General features: G+C 45.1%; 1 protein-coding gene across 2 annotated transcripts; it reads right to left on the reverse strand.

The window, feature by feature from the left end:
* Positions 1-90: 90 nt before the first annotated feature.
* LOC149333132 (sulfotransferase ssu-1-like) lies at positions 91-11,945 on the reverse strand. Of its 2 annotated transcripts, none has more exons than XM_089558571.1 (2): positions 11,833-11,945; positions 91-1,227 (listed from the first exon to the last, which is right to left on the reverse strand). In XM_089558571.1, exon 2 carries the CDS (start codon positions 1,201-1,203, stop codon positions 253-255), a length of 951 nt encoding a protein of 316 aa, XP_089414697.1. In that variant the 5' UTR covers positions 1,204-1,227; positions 11,833-11,945; the 3' UTR covers positions 91-252. The 2 variants fall into 2 exon arrangements, with proteins under 2 accessions (XP_089414697.1, XP_089414698.1); XM_089558572.1 differs by lacking the exon at positions 11,833-11,945 and adding an exon at positions 5,850-5,915.
* Positions 11,946-15,173: the final 3,228 nt, after the last annotated feature.

Raw genomic sequence — 15,173 nt, forward strand, 5'->3', positions numbered from 1 at the left:
TCCCATTTTTTTCGATGCTTAGAAGCGGCTATTCAGGTCCGCCTCAAATTCTATCGTTCAGAACACATCGCTCCATACACAATCTAAACATAAAGTTAAAATGACCCTTCATTTAAAAGTTACAGAAGCGCTCAGAAGTAAAGAGTCGCGTTTACCCCACTCTTTACAGCTCTCATGGTAGCAGCGTTCTACGTGACACTCAAGCGCAAAGCACCATTCGTAGTATGTTCACACAGAACCAGCGCACAAGTTCTACTTCGGAATGTCTGTGTCTTTCCACAGGCTCATGACGTCATTCCCGCTTGTCTTCTCTTTAATTCTTTGCTTCATCCGTTCCACCTGGCCATCTGAGAAATGGTTGCGCCAGTCGCCGACGACTCCTTTGCGAACAAAATCTCCCGTCATCAGCTTCTCACAAGCTTCTTGTCCTATCGACTCCTTCATTAGCTCTATCCACTTGGGCACCTTCTTCCCAAGCAGAGATTCCATTCCATCGAACATACTCTTCATGCTGTCGTTTATGCATTCCTTCATGCTTTTCACGCTGATGTTCTTCATGACGTTCTCCAGATGACATTCATCACTCCGCAGCTTCTGACCAAACTCCTCACCGATAAAGTCGGCAACCTTCAGAACCCAGCTTCTGGTGTCCTTTTTGAGCTGTTCGTATGTCACGAAGAGAACGTTCGGATCATTTCTGTGCTCGTACCATGAAAGCAGGTGGTCGAAGTAGTCGCCGAAGTCAACTTTGCCTTCCACAAACATTTCAAAGAACTGATCGAACGTTCCGTCTTGAAAGTGATACTCTGGCATGTCCCTTGTGTGGTAGAAATACGACACGCAGCAGTCGTAAGGATTCCTGGCTACGTAGATGTATTTGGCTTCGCTGGAATATGGCTGGAAACGGAATGCCATGTGGGTCTTGATGGGCCCCGGACGTCTCATGTCTTCAACGGCTTCAGCTCCTTGGGCTTCCAGGAAAGGCATTTCAATCCAGGAGACGATCTGGTTGTGCGGTGGTGGCCGGTTATTGATTATATTGTAAACTATGTGCTGCATCCATGTGGTGCCGCACTTGGGGTAGCTGACAATGAAGAGATCTCCCGGTTGGGCCTTATAGCGAAGGGCTGAACGGACACACTCCACAGGAAAGCTCTTGCTGATGTAGAAGCCATCAACCTCGTGGTACTGAGAATCTGCCATCCTAACGGGAATCTGGATTTTGAGCTGCATAGAACAATGAGTAAAAGAATAGTCATTATGCATAAATTCTCTAAATATATGCGCTTTGTAAAACACTGCTAAGAACGAAATACAACAGCCGAGTGCACCCTGAATTAAACAAAAAAATTTCTAATCAGAGAGGTAGAAGTCTTTTTGTGTTCAATTAATCAACTAATTACACCTCATCAGCGAAATTTTTCTCAAGCCAACATTTTATGTCGCACTATCTCCCACATGAAGACGTTCACACATTTAGCCTTCAGGGACCGAGTAATCGTGCGTACAAAATTACGAACACTTTTTGCTGACGCGACAAGGCCATAAAATGCTCTGGCATTAATAATAAAGTGCAGAGAATTTAAGCGAATATTCCGGACGGAGCATACATTTGGGGCAGCTCCGCCCTTTGCCCATTACAGCATGACGCAGCGGGGGCGTCTATTGGTGTGTGTGTTCAGCAGCTATGAGCTCCTTGATCATAACATTATTTCAAACAAAAGTTTTACACTCTTCACGCATGAGCCTCCCCCCACCTCACAGCAGTGCGCAGCCATAGCACCCACAAGAGCTCGAGGGAAAAGCGCAAGGCTGAGTTGCACCAGTGGAGGCCACCGACATAAATCTGAAATGGTCTAAAAAGCAGGTTCCAAATCGCCTTTTCGCGTCAAAATACGTCTGCTGCAATGTGCGAACTTTGTCGCTAAGTGCCACGAGCGTGTCCACGCAACTGCGTGTACAAATAAGTTTTTTGGTGCGGCTACGCTATAGGCACAGTTCATACGCTAAACCAGGAAGCGCTGCACGCAACATCTGGCGCCCACAGAGTGGCCCCTAATATACCCGCCGTTATTACAGAGGGCAGGCTGTGAGGCAGGGAGGTAAACCAGGAGGGGGTACGCGTTTGCAAGCTTGCACAGGGTGAAAGCAATTCCAGCTTCCTCGGACAAAAATTTTGAATAACGGAATATTGCAAGGTATGGTTATGGAAGTATTGTAGGTAATGGTCCACCCTTCTGATATGTTGCGAAATCTTTATTTTAAAGTGTTTCCAACGATCGCATCGAACAGTTAAGACTGCCATATAAAACCAGTTCGGATTGCTTTTCAGAAAACCAAATCCATTAATAGAAAAAAAATACAAGACTGTCATCGGGTGACCTGCGGATATATTGATTGTTATAGTGAAATGGTACATTATATGAAAAAAAAAAGCGTTAAAAACGGTTTCCATTTGAAAAATGCTTTTGTCCCGGATTGCGGAGTACGGAAATGGGGCTTTATAAATGCAAAAAAGATGAAAGAAGAGTAAGGACTTTGTGTGAGGCGAAATCGTAGTCTATCGCGTAGGTTCACTACCCTTAACTGTTTTCTTACCGTCGGAAAAGAAGACAATTTAAGGTTGGTGTGCGTACAAAATTCGTGCACCTGTATATTATAAAATAAATAAATCTATCTCGGCATATTTTAGTCTGTGTAACACAGGTCTCGTTTCGATTAAAGAAAATGATACGCATTGCGCACGAAGAACAAAACTTCGAAAAAAATTGAGCTACTCGCACAAAAAATCACGCAATCACTAAATATATTTGGTGCAAAAATAGGAGACCAATAAATCTAAAATATGCCTTTTATGCCTTACTCTGTCGGCAGCCAGTATTCGAAGTGACAGACCAATTAACTATAAACTTTCGAATCAATAATTTGTTCTCGCAAAGCGCTTTCGGCTACTCTGCAGTGCAGTGCCAAGGATTGCCGCGGGCCGTCTTGGAGAAAACTGGATCCGCTATACCACTGGTGGCACGACATCGTTCAGAACACGCCCGGAGCCTTTAGAGGGGCTCGGAAAGCAGCGAATCTCCTTGGCAACGGTAAAAAACTAAAGTTACAGACGGAGACCCGTTGATATAGTCAGGGCTGGGTGGAGGATTGATCTCTCTACGGGCAAAAATGAGACCAGTGGACGTCATCTTTGCACACAAAGTTGTCGCCTGCATCTGGAATGTCCAGCGTTAATGTTCCAAAATCGCAAGGACCCCGTTATTGCCGGTCATTGAGAGTCGCGGACGCCACCTTAGAACCTAATCCGGGAAGACTGGGAGGCGACCCTGCTCGGCTGCCACGACTTGCAGGCCTAACAAGACTTAGTCGGGCGCGCCCGGGCGGCGGCCACCGCCACTGGGGTCGCAAACTAGGGACCTCCACCTAGTGTTTGTAAGGATCGGTCCCTTACAGGCTGATCCAAATATACCTCCTGTCCCTTCTAAATAAATGTTTTCGCCACCACCACCTCAGACGCCGCGCTCACCATTATGATTCTGCGTTCACAACTTTCGCCGGAAGTTTAAAAATCCTCCATCGTTCGGTTAAAGTCAAAAGTCATTGCTAAACGGAAGTGTAGTTCTTTTGCAACATGCTGATTGCCAGTACTTGTTTAGAAGCACGAATTGCGAAAATGTGCTATTTGGGTTATCGTTGAACCTGAACGATTTCTATTTGCGCGGTAACGAAAGAGTTAAGAAATGGAGGAGTGTTCTAATGTTAAAACTATAAAACAAGTTAAGAACTGAAACAACATAAGAAGGCCATGTTCTTGGTTCTCTAGAACCTGCATGAACAACTGACGAGCTTCTCTCAAAACCACAAGCGAGACAGTAATCCTACGTTTATTGAACTGAAAAAGACGCGGACGCTAGGTGGCTGCTATTTATTCAATCCTAGTACTACCTCGAGCAGTGTGACTTGCAACATGAATCAGGTGATAGGAGCTGATGTCACGAAGCAATGCGAGTCGAGCGCTGCTGCAAAGTTCCGTATATAGCCTACTAGCAGCGTGCCCGCATGCTGGTACTGTGTAGCACCACGTATTCATTCTCTATCAAACGCAAACCAGGATAAGGTGACCGCTGGAGCTGGGAATAGAACCGAATGTTTATTTCAGGCAGACAAGGCACAGAAGTGCAAGTCTGTCTAAGAGGCTGACAAAAAGGCACGCATGCCTGACGAGTGCCAGTCTCTCAATATACGCAACACCTCAGCATATGGCGAGGGGAAAAAATGAATAGGTTACATGCATGCAGGTCATCTTGTTTGCGGCTTCCGTTTTTGAAATTTGTGTAGTTTATAACGGCGATACGTGGAGAGGAACATTTATTATCGCGGTGGCTCAGTGGTTATGGTGCTGGGCCTCTGACCCCAAAGAGGCGGATTTGATCCTGGCCGCGGCGGTCGAATTTCTATGGAGGCGAAATTCTAGAGGCTCGTCTACTGTGCGCTGTCAGTGCAGGTTAAAGAACCCCAGGTGGTAGAAATTTTCAGAGCCCTTCACTACGGCGTCCCTCATAGCCTCAGTCGCTTTGAAACATTAAACCCCGTAAACCAAACCAAAAATATTTATTGAGACCATCAGCTCGAAAGCATGCAGAAAACCACCACCTGCTTTCCTGCGGTTCCAGAGCATATACGTATAATTCTCGCGAAAAATATTCTGCCCATATGCTCTAGTTCAGCCCTAATCACCGGAATGAGTTATGCGGAATCCTTGCTGGCTGGGAATCGCTATAAGCAGCGTAATCATTTCCCGTTGCCCGGACCCTTATCGGTGAAGGCATGCTGCAATTGATCTTCGGGGCGTACTGAAAGGCCACATCGTCTATTGCACGTGATAATCTTCCTCCAGAGCAAAGAAAAAAATAGGTGCACAAAGTGTGATAACTCCCTGTATTTGCCCACCACACCGCCTTTTTTTTTGCTACGGTAATAGGGCACTAAGAGCCGGTTGTGTGCAAGTCAATCTTAGTACGCAAGTCAAATGCTGACAAAAACTTCTACTGGCGCCCAATAAAAACAACCAATCTTCACTCGCCGTTCGCCCACGATAGAGGAAGAATAAGGACAGCCTTCGTATGCCTTTGGATGACGGTGAACGTTTTGAATGAAAAAAGACGCGCTACAATCGATGTTAGGAAAGTATCAGGAGTTAGCAGTTTTGCGCATTTCTTTTTGTTTGCCACATTATTCATGTTCGCTTCTTTGCGGATGAATGAAGTGAAGGGAGGAGGGTGCATTTCGCACGCGCGTCTCACGCACGGCAGCGTGATATCGAATTTGTGTAAAGTAGTGTCGCTTCCAACTTGTTGACTGAGACTAAGCTGAAGAGTCTATCAACTTTGCTTAACGTGTTGCAAATACAGAATTTGGCAATTACTCAATGAGGAAGACTGTTCTTACAGCGCTGGACCGCAATTAATAGCGTGCTTACACGCAGGTTAATGTTACTTAAGACACTTATGGCTGATCTGAAAAACTTCGTGGCTAGGAGACCATTAATGCGCTAAGCTACCAAGGGAGCCTTTGTGCCGGGTCACAGCAAATATTCGAACTTGTTAGTATTAAACTTGATGAATGTATCATTAACCTAACCACATGCATAGCAATGCAGAAGCCCGTATTATTGCTTTACAATAACCTAGGGCTGTCCTGCGGCAGTAAGTTCAGGCTTCATCGAACTGCATAGGCCACGTGATGGTATGCTTTCATCAGAATCTTCCTCAATAGAACTAAAATTACTTCCGGAACATAATACACGGCACAGCGAAGTGCTTGCCTGCTTTCGAGATGCTATTTACCTGAAAAAAAGCTGCGCCCTTCCGCGATGCTCCACGAATGGTCGCTGAGGATGTCTTGATAGTCGATCGACGCAAGCTAAATGCTAGCGGATGTCACGACGCAGTCATCGTCTCTTTCGATGAAACGAGATTACATTATTAAGCAGCGATAACGTCTTATCTGGCGGAAAAATATCGCAGTGCTCTCCTCAGAAAGAAGTGAATGATATTTACAGATGTATCACGCACCCGGATAGTATGCTCAATGATTATTTTTAAGCGGAGTGAAACTGACCACTTATTAATATATACGTGTTAGTTCGCGTAAAAGAAACGCATGAAAGGGTGACATATTCCACCTGGAAAAGGGTTCTTCAGCTTAAAACCTACCGGTTCCGAAAACGACGATCTCTACTACCCTTGTGTCTAGTCGCGCTACAGAAGTGGTGAGTACTTCAAAGCTTCCGAAAGAGCCAGCAAGTGTCCCTGTGGTTTCGGGTAGAACCACAGTGTCTGCATTTCTTCTATAAACAGTGCACACTGCCAGGCCCACAATAATACTTTTAAGGCAGTAATAGTGCCATCCCGAAAACAAACGCAGCGTAGAACCGTTAGAGCAAAGGAATGGAGCCCACCACCCAACTTCGCACACATAATCGCCCTCTTTAAATCCCTCACCCTTCTTCACACTCCAGGAGCCTCCACCGACCAGAAGCCCACGCTTCAAGGAGCGAAAATGTGACAGCGAAATATAAATTCAAAGACGCAGTGCGAAGGCAGCTAATGTGAAGCTAAAGACAAAAGCCGCCTGCTGTCGCAGCTTAGCGGCATCAGTTCGTATGAAAGTGTGTAAATTCTTTTTTGTTAGTCACCTGTTTTCAGCAAGCACACATCGCAAAACGTGAACTGCGTATATTAAGGTCGTATATTAAGTTGCTTAACCGGTTTTTGTACTAAGGTGGCATTTAACCACGAAGATGTTGAAAATGATGATCTGAACTGCAAACGGGGGAAAATTCTTAAAAGAGGAGATAAATGGTAAGATCCTAAGATCCATGCTGCCTGTAACCAGTTCTAGAGTACGACTGCTCCTCATCATAAACTGCGAAGCTTGGCGGATCTGTCGCCCTGGCATGTCCTTTCATAGCACCAACCCAGGTCGGAACCCAGTTCGCAGCACCCATAACTTTATCCGACTGCCTTTTGTCGTGTCTTTAAAGTCACATATGTCCGTAATATCCCACTGCACGGGTACTGGTTGGCCAATCATAAATTGTTCTTATGTGTGAAGATCGTTGCGAAATCGTCGAAGCCACACGTAACTTCAGTTCTTCGTTGCTCACTGATACAGTGTTTGAGTGAGAGAAAGATTATTCCTGCGACGCAACCACTGACTTCAGCACGACGTAAGAGAGCTACCTGCGAGTGTCAGCGGGAGATATCGAGCTGCAGTACGCAGCAGCTGATAGTTGCTTATCTGGGAGAAGGTGGAGACAAAAAAGAATCAAAGCTACCGCCACGAAACAACCGTCGCATACTGCACAAGGGACGAGGTGAAATAAAAGTAGGAGCGCCTCAAAATAATAACCAACAAAAGAAAATGCATGAAAATCGTAACACGATGGTGTGACGGTTTTTTCAGACAAATAGTTTAGTAAAGAAACACATATTAAGAAGTTCAAGCCATTATTTTTGGAAAGAAATAACATGACTAACTAACTAGGCAACTAACTTGAGGCGTTTTAGCCGCCTACCTTTTCAGCTTAGCGGCTTGCATGGCGAGCGACTGTAAGCATGTTCAATTGCTAGGAATCGCTAACATTGTGTATACGGCAACGTTCAAATTCTCCCACGTCCAATGCTTGCTAATGACGTCGTGTGCGACGAAATCATTTGACTCCTCCACAACCCCTTGGGTCATCAGCAGGCATCGCCTCTGGTCCTTGATGGTGCGCAGATCAGTTTTATATTTTCGACTTGAAGCGCTCTCAACGTACAGACTTTGGGTTAATGCATGTTGCAAAATAAGAACGCGCGTTTAACTCGATGTCAACGTTTCCCAGTGCTGTTGTTCATCTGCAAAAACAATGTGCTGGTAGTTCAGCATGCCCCTCTGTGGATCTTCAAAAAGGGAGAATAAATGGGCGTATATATAGTAGTGCCTTTAACAGCTATAGCTTAGAAGCTGTCTCAGCCTTCACTACAGAGGTATCACATAGGTAAGACGTCAAAAAAGATGTAAATAATTCAGGAACAATCCTAATTTGAATTTGCACTCCATTCAATGGGTGGATTTTTAATATGCGTTAGTGACATATTCATAACGATTTTTCTCTTTCTGTGATCTAAATAATTTTGTGACCCAATTTGTGTGTACATCTTTGTTTTTCTGCTGAATTATCAACTTTGTCCCAGACGTTAATTTTCATTTACATATCTCTGCAATAAATATAGTTCGTTTTCGCCCCTCACTGAAGGAAAAATTGCGAATGTTGTTTTTAGGAGGCCTCCTACCTTTGCTGTTCTGTTTTCTGCAAGTACATACTGGTAAATATGAATCGAGAATTCAGTAAACAGTGATTTGTATGCTTCATTATATCGCATATGCTCGATGCGCCATCCTCGCTTGCGTGCGTTTTTGGCGAACATCTCGCTTACAGGGATCACTATATCGGCCAGATGGCAGTTCAAGAGCGAGAAATCGGCGACCCCTTTGGCTCGAGATTCTGAAAGCGTGAGTGGAATTGGCTTGGCCTGCTAATTGCAAGGCGATGCTCGCATTTAAATCTCGCGAAATCAACGCTCGTAAACAAAGCTTGGGTTCCCTCTGTACTATGGTGTTCAATAGTAGAGGGAACGAACTTTTCGCACAAAACATCAAAGTTTCTTGTTATTGCTCCACCAGAGTTGTGAATTTCTTTTGTATAATATACGCCTAGAAGAAAACTAGTCAGAAAACAGAAAAAGCGGAGGCACTTAAGACAGCTTATGTGGAGTAATACAAAAGCATTTGTCCTTTTATTGTGGCGCTATCTGCTGGACTAGCTTTGTACATTGCGAGGGGGTTTTCAGTGGGTGCCGCATGATTGCGCTACGACAAGCCAAGGAAGTAAATTTACTGGAAACGTAATTTTGCACTCGTCAAAATGCGGCATATATCATTTATATGCTCATAATTATCCATTGAGACTTCTAAAACAAATCTCTATTCACTAGACGCGAATTTATTGAGCTGCCAACGTCGAACCATCACGGCGCAAAGAAACCTTGAAAGAAGCTGATGAGCAAACCGCGCTGAAGACCAGCTCCATCTGCCTCCAGAGGGAGAAACTAATTGTCTCGGCGCATAGGCTCCCATTGAGAGCGCCACACAAAAGTCGCAAAGTTATACAAATTGCCTGTACTTTTTTTCTTGCACAGTGCAACACCTGCATGACATACATAAGCTTGGAATCCTTGAAGATATTGCAAGCTTGTGTTCGCGCAAATAGAGACAGCTCCCTGCGCAACCACACCCGAGTTTTTTTGTCTAACTAACCAGATTTGAGAATCCCAGTGAGGCCTACTGTTATGATGCTGTTGCAAGGGAATCCCCAAATACTGTAAATTTTCGGAATCCCACCTGAGCCGCTAAAAAAACCTGGTTGCGTACCCACAACCCCTTTGCTTTATCAAGTTTAAGAGACACACCCGAATTTTCACAAAGCTGTTCAGTTAGACGCAAAAATTCAAGCATGCCCTTTTTATTGCAGCCCTATACTATTAGATTTTTGCCTACAATGAAAGGTTCTTATGTTCCATGTGATCTTTTAGTACTCATAGGGCTGTTTAGCCTGTGGAAGAGCCGCATTACTGATCACCACGCAGAGCCAGCACGTCCATCGAAGTCTCTGTTCAGAGAGCAGTGCGCTATGGTGCCGAGGGGGGGGGGGGGGGGGGGGGGTATATGCTGCGCAGGATTGAACTACTGCCTGGCTCCCTCTCCTCAATGCATGCGAGTGTCTCCGGGAATATTTAAGTGCTGACAAAGTTAGAGTAGATGCTGGTGTGATTGTGTATGACGGATGGTGTGATGCGACCACGTTCAGTCGGACTTGAAGCCTGTCAGTGTGGGTGTACTTCCATGCAGTAAAGAAAGAAAAGCAAACCTTCGCGGAGCAATGGAATCGCCCCAGTCTTGCACAATACGGATGGTTGGGTTCCCACATAGATTCAAATTTTCTGTTCTTCCTTTTCTTCAGTGCAGTTCGTCCATTTTTGAATTATAGATTGGAATGTGGATTATAGTTTTGTTTTTCTAATTATGATTTTAAATATGGATTGGCTTTTTGGATGGCTACAGATTGGATTGGCTATGGATTGGTGAAAGCGTAACACACCCTGTCCGCGCCACACATGAGCCATAAAAGGTTTTTGCTTGAAAACTGCACTTTATGAAGGAACACAGCGCAAAGGAACGTTGCGGAAGAGGACCGACGCACACGAGCGCTGACTGGCAAATGAATTCATTTATTTCGCGAGCGCGTAAATATACGTGAAGAATGTTTGCGCAGCAGCAGAAAAATCAAGAAGCGGGAAAACATCACCAAAAGCAAAGGCAACCTGGGCCGTCATTAAGTAATTAAGATGCGCCGACTCGTGGCTTCAAAGATTTCCCTTGTCCGTGAATTGCGCAGTGAAGACTGAGAACGACACACCGAGCAAAAAGAGACTTTATAGCGGAGTGCAATATTACTGATGGGGGCGGCGGTATCTAGCGACGCCCCGCGCTGTATGGGGCGATCATTTCTTTTTGATGCACTCGCGCGAGAAATGCACACACTGGCCGGTCAGAGCTCGTGCCTCTGTCCCCTCCTATCCAGTTCTTTTTGGACTCTAATCCTTCATAATGTTCATTCACCAACTCGCCCAACAAGTACCTGAATGCAGAAAAATCTGTGTTCGCGTCAATAATTATGGAGTAACATATAATTGAATGCTCACACATTGTTCCCTCTCAAATCACACGACTGTGCATCTTTCTGTCACGGCTTGCGAGCGCCTGATAGAAGCTGCAGAGAAGTTTTTTCTACATCCGATTTACAGGTTCAGCAAGATAGCGCAAAATCGCTTTCTTCAGAATTCAACTGAGTAGGTACAAGTCAGCACTGAAAGCCTCAAGGCGCTCCAGTTTAACAATATCTTGCGAGAACATGCTGGTATAGATATCAAAATACTTTCCTTCAGTTCGAAAAGTTATGAATTCAATTCAATTGAAACTAATTTCGTATCAGAAAATCCAGAGGCTGCCGCGCGATAGGCGTTTAGCTAGAACGTTATTGCAGGCTTGTACAGTGAGCTTAGCTGGTGTGGTTAACGCAAAAAAAAGCACCACACCCGCTCGCTCTCACGAGGGAATGAACTCTGTGCTCCACCACTTTGTTTCGCTGTTTGTGCGTTATTTTTTCTCATTTTGAACTGACAGTTTCAGCTCAGAGTTTTGATGTTCCACTTGTACTCGCTGAGAAAAACCAGCGAGCTATCTCATTCCAGATACTATGATTGGCGTTCTACTTGACCAGCGTGCCAAATTCAAACTAGCGATAAACGCAGCACAGATAGCCCCGCCCCCACACGCGCACGTACCAAAATCGCGGTCTACCGAAGCCTGCCAACTGCAAGAACGGCGGTCACCACACACCCCTTTTTAAGGGTCACTAGAGCTTACGACCGCACATACTCGTGCGGAACGCTAGCGTTCCGCAACTTGAACGAAAACACTTTCCTTCAGTCAGGTCTCTCATACTGCGTCCAATAAAAGTCGTTACCTTATTGGCTGGGCGACACACCCCTCTTTAAGGGTCACTAGAGCTTACGATCGCACACACTCGTGCGGAACGCTCGCGTTCCGCAACTTGAACGAAAACACTTTCCTTCAGTCATGTCTCTCTGACTGCAACGACGAAGAGACGTTGCCTTATTGGCTGGGTTAGTCAATTAGGAAGTCAAGAACGCCTGCACTTACTTGTGCAGCTGTCGTCTAGTGGTCGAGTTGGGGAAAGCCGGCGGAGCGAAGCGCTTATTTCTTCAGGCAGCTCGGTACACGCGCCCAGCGCCGATGTGCACGCCTGTGCCAAGGTCGAATTCACTGTGGCGTGGCAGGAGGGAGAGGAAGCTGCCGTCGCTCGGCCTTGAAGGCGAGTGCGTGTTGCGTAGTGCCGCGACCGCCCCGCACTGAACGACAGAACGGTTGATGTCATCCTGCCTCGTGAGGGGACGAAGAGCGCTGACGCTAGCTGGGAAGAAAGATAAATGGACAAGGCGGCGCGCTTAATTTATATGTTCTATAACTATATAGTCATCGTTATGATCGCGATTTCTCACCCTCTTCTACACTTCTCTCATTGAATTTAACCACGCTGTCTGCCCGTCGCCACACTGAATCATTGAAATTCTTGCATTGTATCGTCAATTCCACAGTAAGGCTCTCAGCTAACCACTACATTAACTTTGCACCATTATCATCTACAAGAAGACATCACGAGCTTAATTTGATACCGTATTTTGCGCACGCTAATTTCTTCAAATTCAGTTTTTTTCCCCGTTCAATAGAAGCCTGGAATTCTCTACCTGGGTCCATTCATTCTTGTCCATTTCAGAACTTTGTAACTGCCGTTGAAGACGCATAATAGATGTGTATTCTTACCCTGTCGTTAACAGTTCCTTTCTTGTTTGATATTTCTTTTGTGATTTTAACTTTTTATAGTGCTCACTTTGTACATTTTGCTGCATTTTGTTACCTTGCATTTTGTGTTTTTCCCACTCCTGCCATAGCGCATATAATTGCGCTGCAGTATGTATAAATAAATAAATAGATAAATAAATAAATAAATAAATAAATAAATAAATAAATAAATAAATAAATAAATAAATAAATAAATAAATAAATAAATAAATAAACGTCAGTAAAGGAAAGGTGGTCTAGGGAGATGAATAAAAAGAACGCACGTGGCCTTATTTTAACTGAACTGTGCGTAATTTATGCTTGACTTTGAATTGCATTTTGTTTTCTTCGGTTTTGCGATAAGGGGTACTTTTTGAAGAATTTCGACATGGTGGGTTCCACGAACAATCACAGCGTAAGGTGCATATAATCACTTGAGGGTGTACGTACCATCTTTCTTATGTTTTTCGGGGTGTTAGACAAATTAGTTGATTTACCTGCCAGCTTAAGGAGAGGGGGAGTGAAGTCATTGCTTTTATGGCGATTGTTGGCCAACGGGCGAAAACCGGATGGCTGGCTATTCCGGTAGCGAGCGGATGGCGAAATTCTGTGCCATCTGTAAAAACACCGTTTAGGACGCTGCACTTTCTTTGTCTATATAATAAAATCCTTTGCGTTTGTTCACTGAACGCTGCTTTGTTTGCTCAGCATATGAAGACGTCCGCATTTCTGTCCCATTCTAACGCTTCACTGTCCGCCATGCTACGTTGGGAAGCTAGAAAACAGCGGCAAACTGCAGTAGCGACAAACGTGCTACTAATATAGAAAAGCGCGGCGTCATGGTGAAGGAGAGGTGTTCGCAGTTCCTGCTGTGCCTTTTGCCAGCAACGCGTGGACCGAGGAAGTTACGCTCAGCTCCTGGACTGATGTCTGGTCTGTTTTCAACCACACTCTGCATTCACTCGGCTTTTATGAAGCCTCGTAGTCTGGGGTCCAAGATCCGAACGTGCCCTAGTATTACACGCTGGTTTAATCATCTCTTTGCGCTTCTATTTTCTTCTCGGCTGTAACGTCGCCGGCTAGACAAAAGTGTCTGAAGCCTACCTCACTCTTTTTCTTCCTAAGCAATTGTTACTTTGGGTGCTTTTGGAAAAAGAAATTGCTGGTCTTAGGAAAATGCATCAGTGCCAGTACAATATTTAAGGAGCACGCGCCTGTCGAGGAGATTGAGCGCTGAGACAAAGCATAAGCAATTTTTTTCTTTTGTTGGCGTGGATACGGGAGCCTTTCATATCTGGTTCTCTTGAATTGAGAGTTTGCATATCTGAAACGCGTTGACGTTGGTTTCACGCGGCGCCTTTATTATTCATTATGCAAAGCTTCCGTACCTCCCCCGCTCCCCTGGTTTATCGCCGACGTTTGTAGCACACTTGGAGACGTATTAGCGTAGACGAATAAATGTTTACTGGATGCCTCCTGCGCACCCCCAGTGTATACCCCCCTCCCCCATTGACTCCCCTACTGTCACTGCGACAGCACAGGAGGCATCCGGGGAACCAGTATACGTCTACGCTAATACATCTCTAAGAGTTCTAAAAACGTCTACTATAAACCAGGAGGACGACGCCGTTCGCCCACCGCGCTGTTTACGTGAAGGCGTGAAACACGGCTTCATTCACATTACGTCGTAATTAGGGGCAATGCTGCCGAACGGACAACGTTCGTCACAGTTCTTGCGCCGACCTGTACCGCTCTTTTTTGGTGATGCGCGGCCCTTGTTTTCCCGTCGAGAAAGTTCTTTTTGATGCTCTTGAGATACACACTATAAAGTATGTCCTACACGTTGTGAAGATGCTGTACTGCTGAACTTGCGTGTTGCCGCGTAAGTGCTGTAGACATTTACGGTTCAAGCATTTCAAAGGATTTAGGCTGCTATACCTCAACCGAGACGGCGGTGATGAATTAAGCGGTTGCACTGAGAAGGCAACGACATTCCCACTTTCCTCTGCACTTCCATCGCACACGTTCTTGCGCATCGTTGGATTAGTCCCCATAAAATGGACAGAACTCATAAACGAGCGTGAAAAAAAAACAAAAAAGGATTGGCTATGTATTCTCCGTCCAGAGTAGCGTTTTACAATTATTCCACTCATTTTGTAATCATTCGTGAAGCTGGTCGTTCAGACGGCTTCAGTGCAGCTATGTCTTTCGCACCCACAGAAGCTTTCACCCAACAGAAGAAAAGGAAACTATCACCGCTAGCAACGAGTTGCCTTCTCTGGCTACACTGGACCAATAAGAAATGCACTGGGGTGTATAAAAGATATGCAAGTAAAAGCGATCGGGAAGTTGGCAATATGGAAGAATTACGCTTCCATGAAGTGGAGGAGTGAGCGAACATTGGCCTGGTCGGGGACGTCACATTAGATTGCGAAAAAATGGGCACGGATAAAAAAACAAAGACCATGAACGAGACGAAGATACCATTTTATTGTGAAGAAGGGTCAACTTGTTCGACGAAAACAAAGAGCGAAGAAACGTGAACTTATTGTTCACGCTTTAAAATAAAGCACCTGTCTGGGTGAAGCGAAACCCCTCACACCGCTCAGCTCACTGGTGAGCTGCTTCTGTAGAAACTAGGT

Source organism: Amblyomma mixtum, chromosome 8, assembly GCF_055824585.1.
Source record: "Amblyomma mixtum isolate Tamu chromosome 8, ASM5582458v1, whole genome shotgun sequence".
NCBI lineage: Eukaryota > Metazoa > Arthropoda > Arachnida > Ixodida > Ixodidae > Amblyomma > Amblyomma mixtum.

Excerpts from the sequence above, each read along its gene's own strand:
- LOC149333132 (XM_089558571.1), bottom strand. The coding sequence starts at position 1,203 with ATGGCAGATTCTCAGTACCACGAGGTTGATGGCTTCTACATCAGCAAG.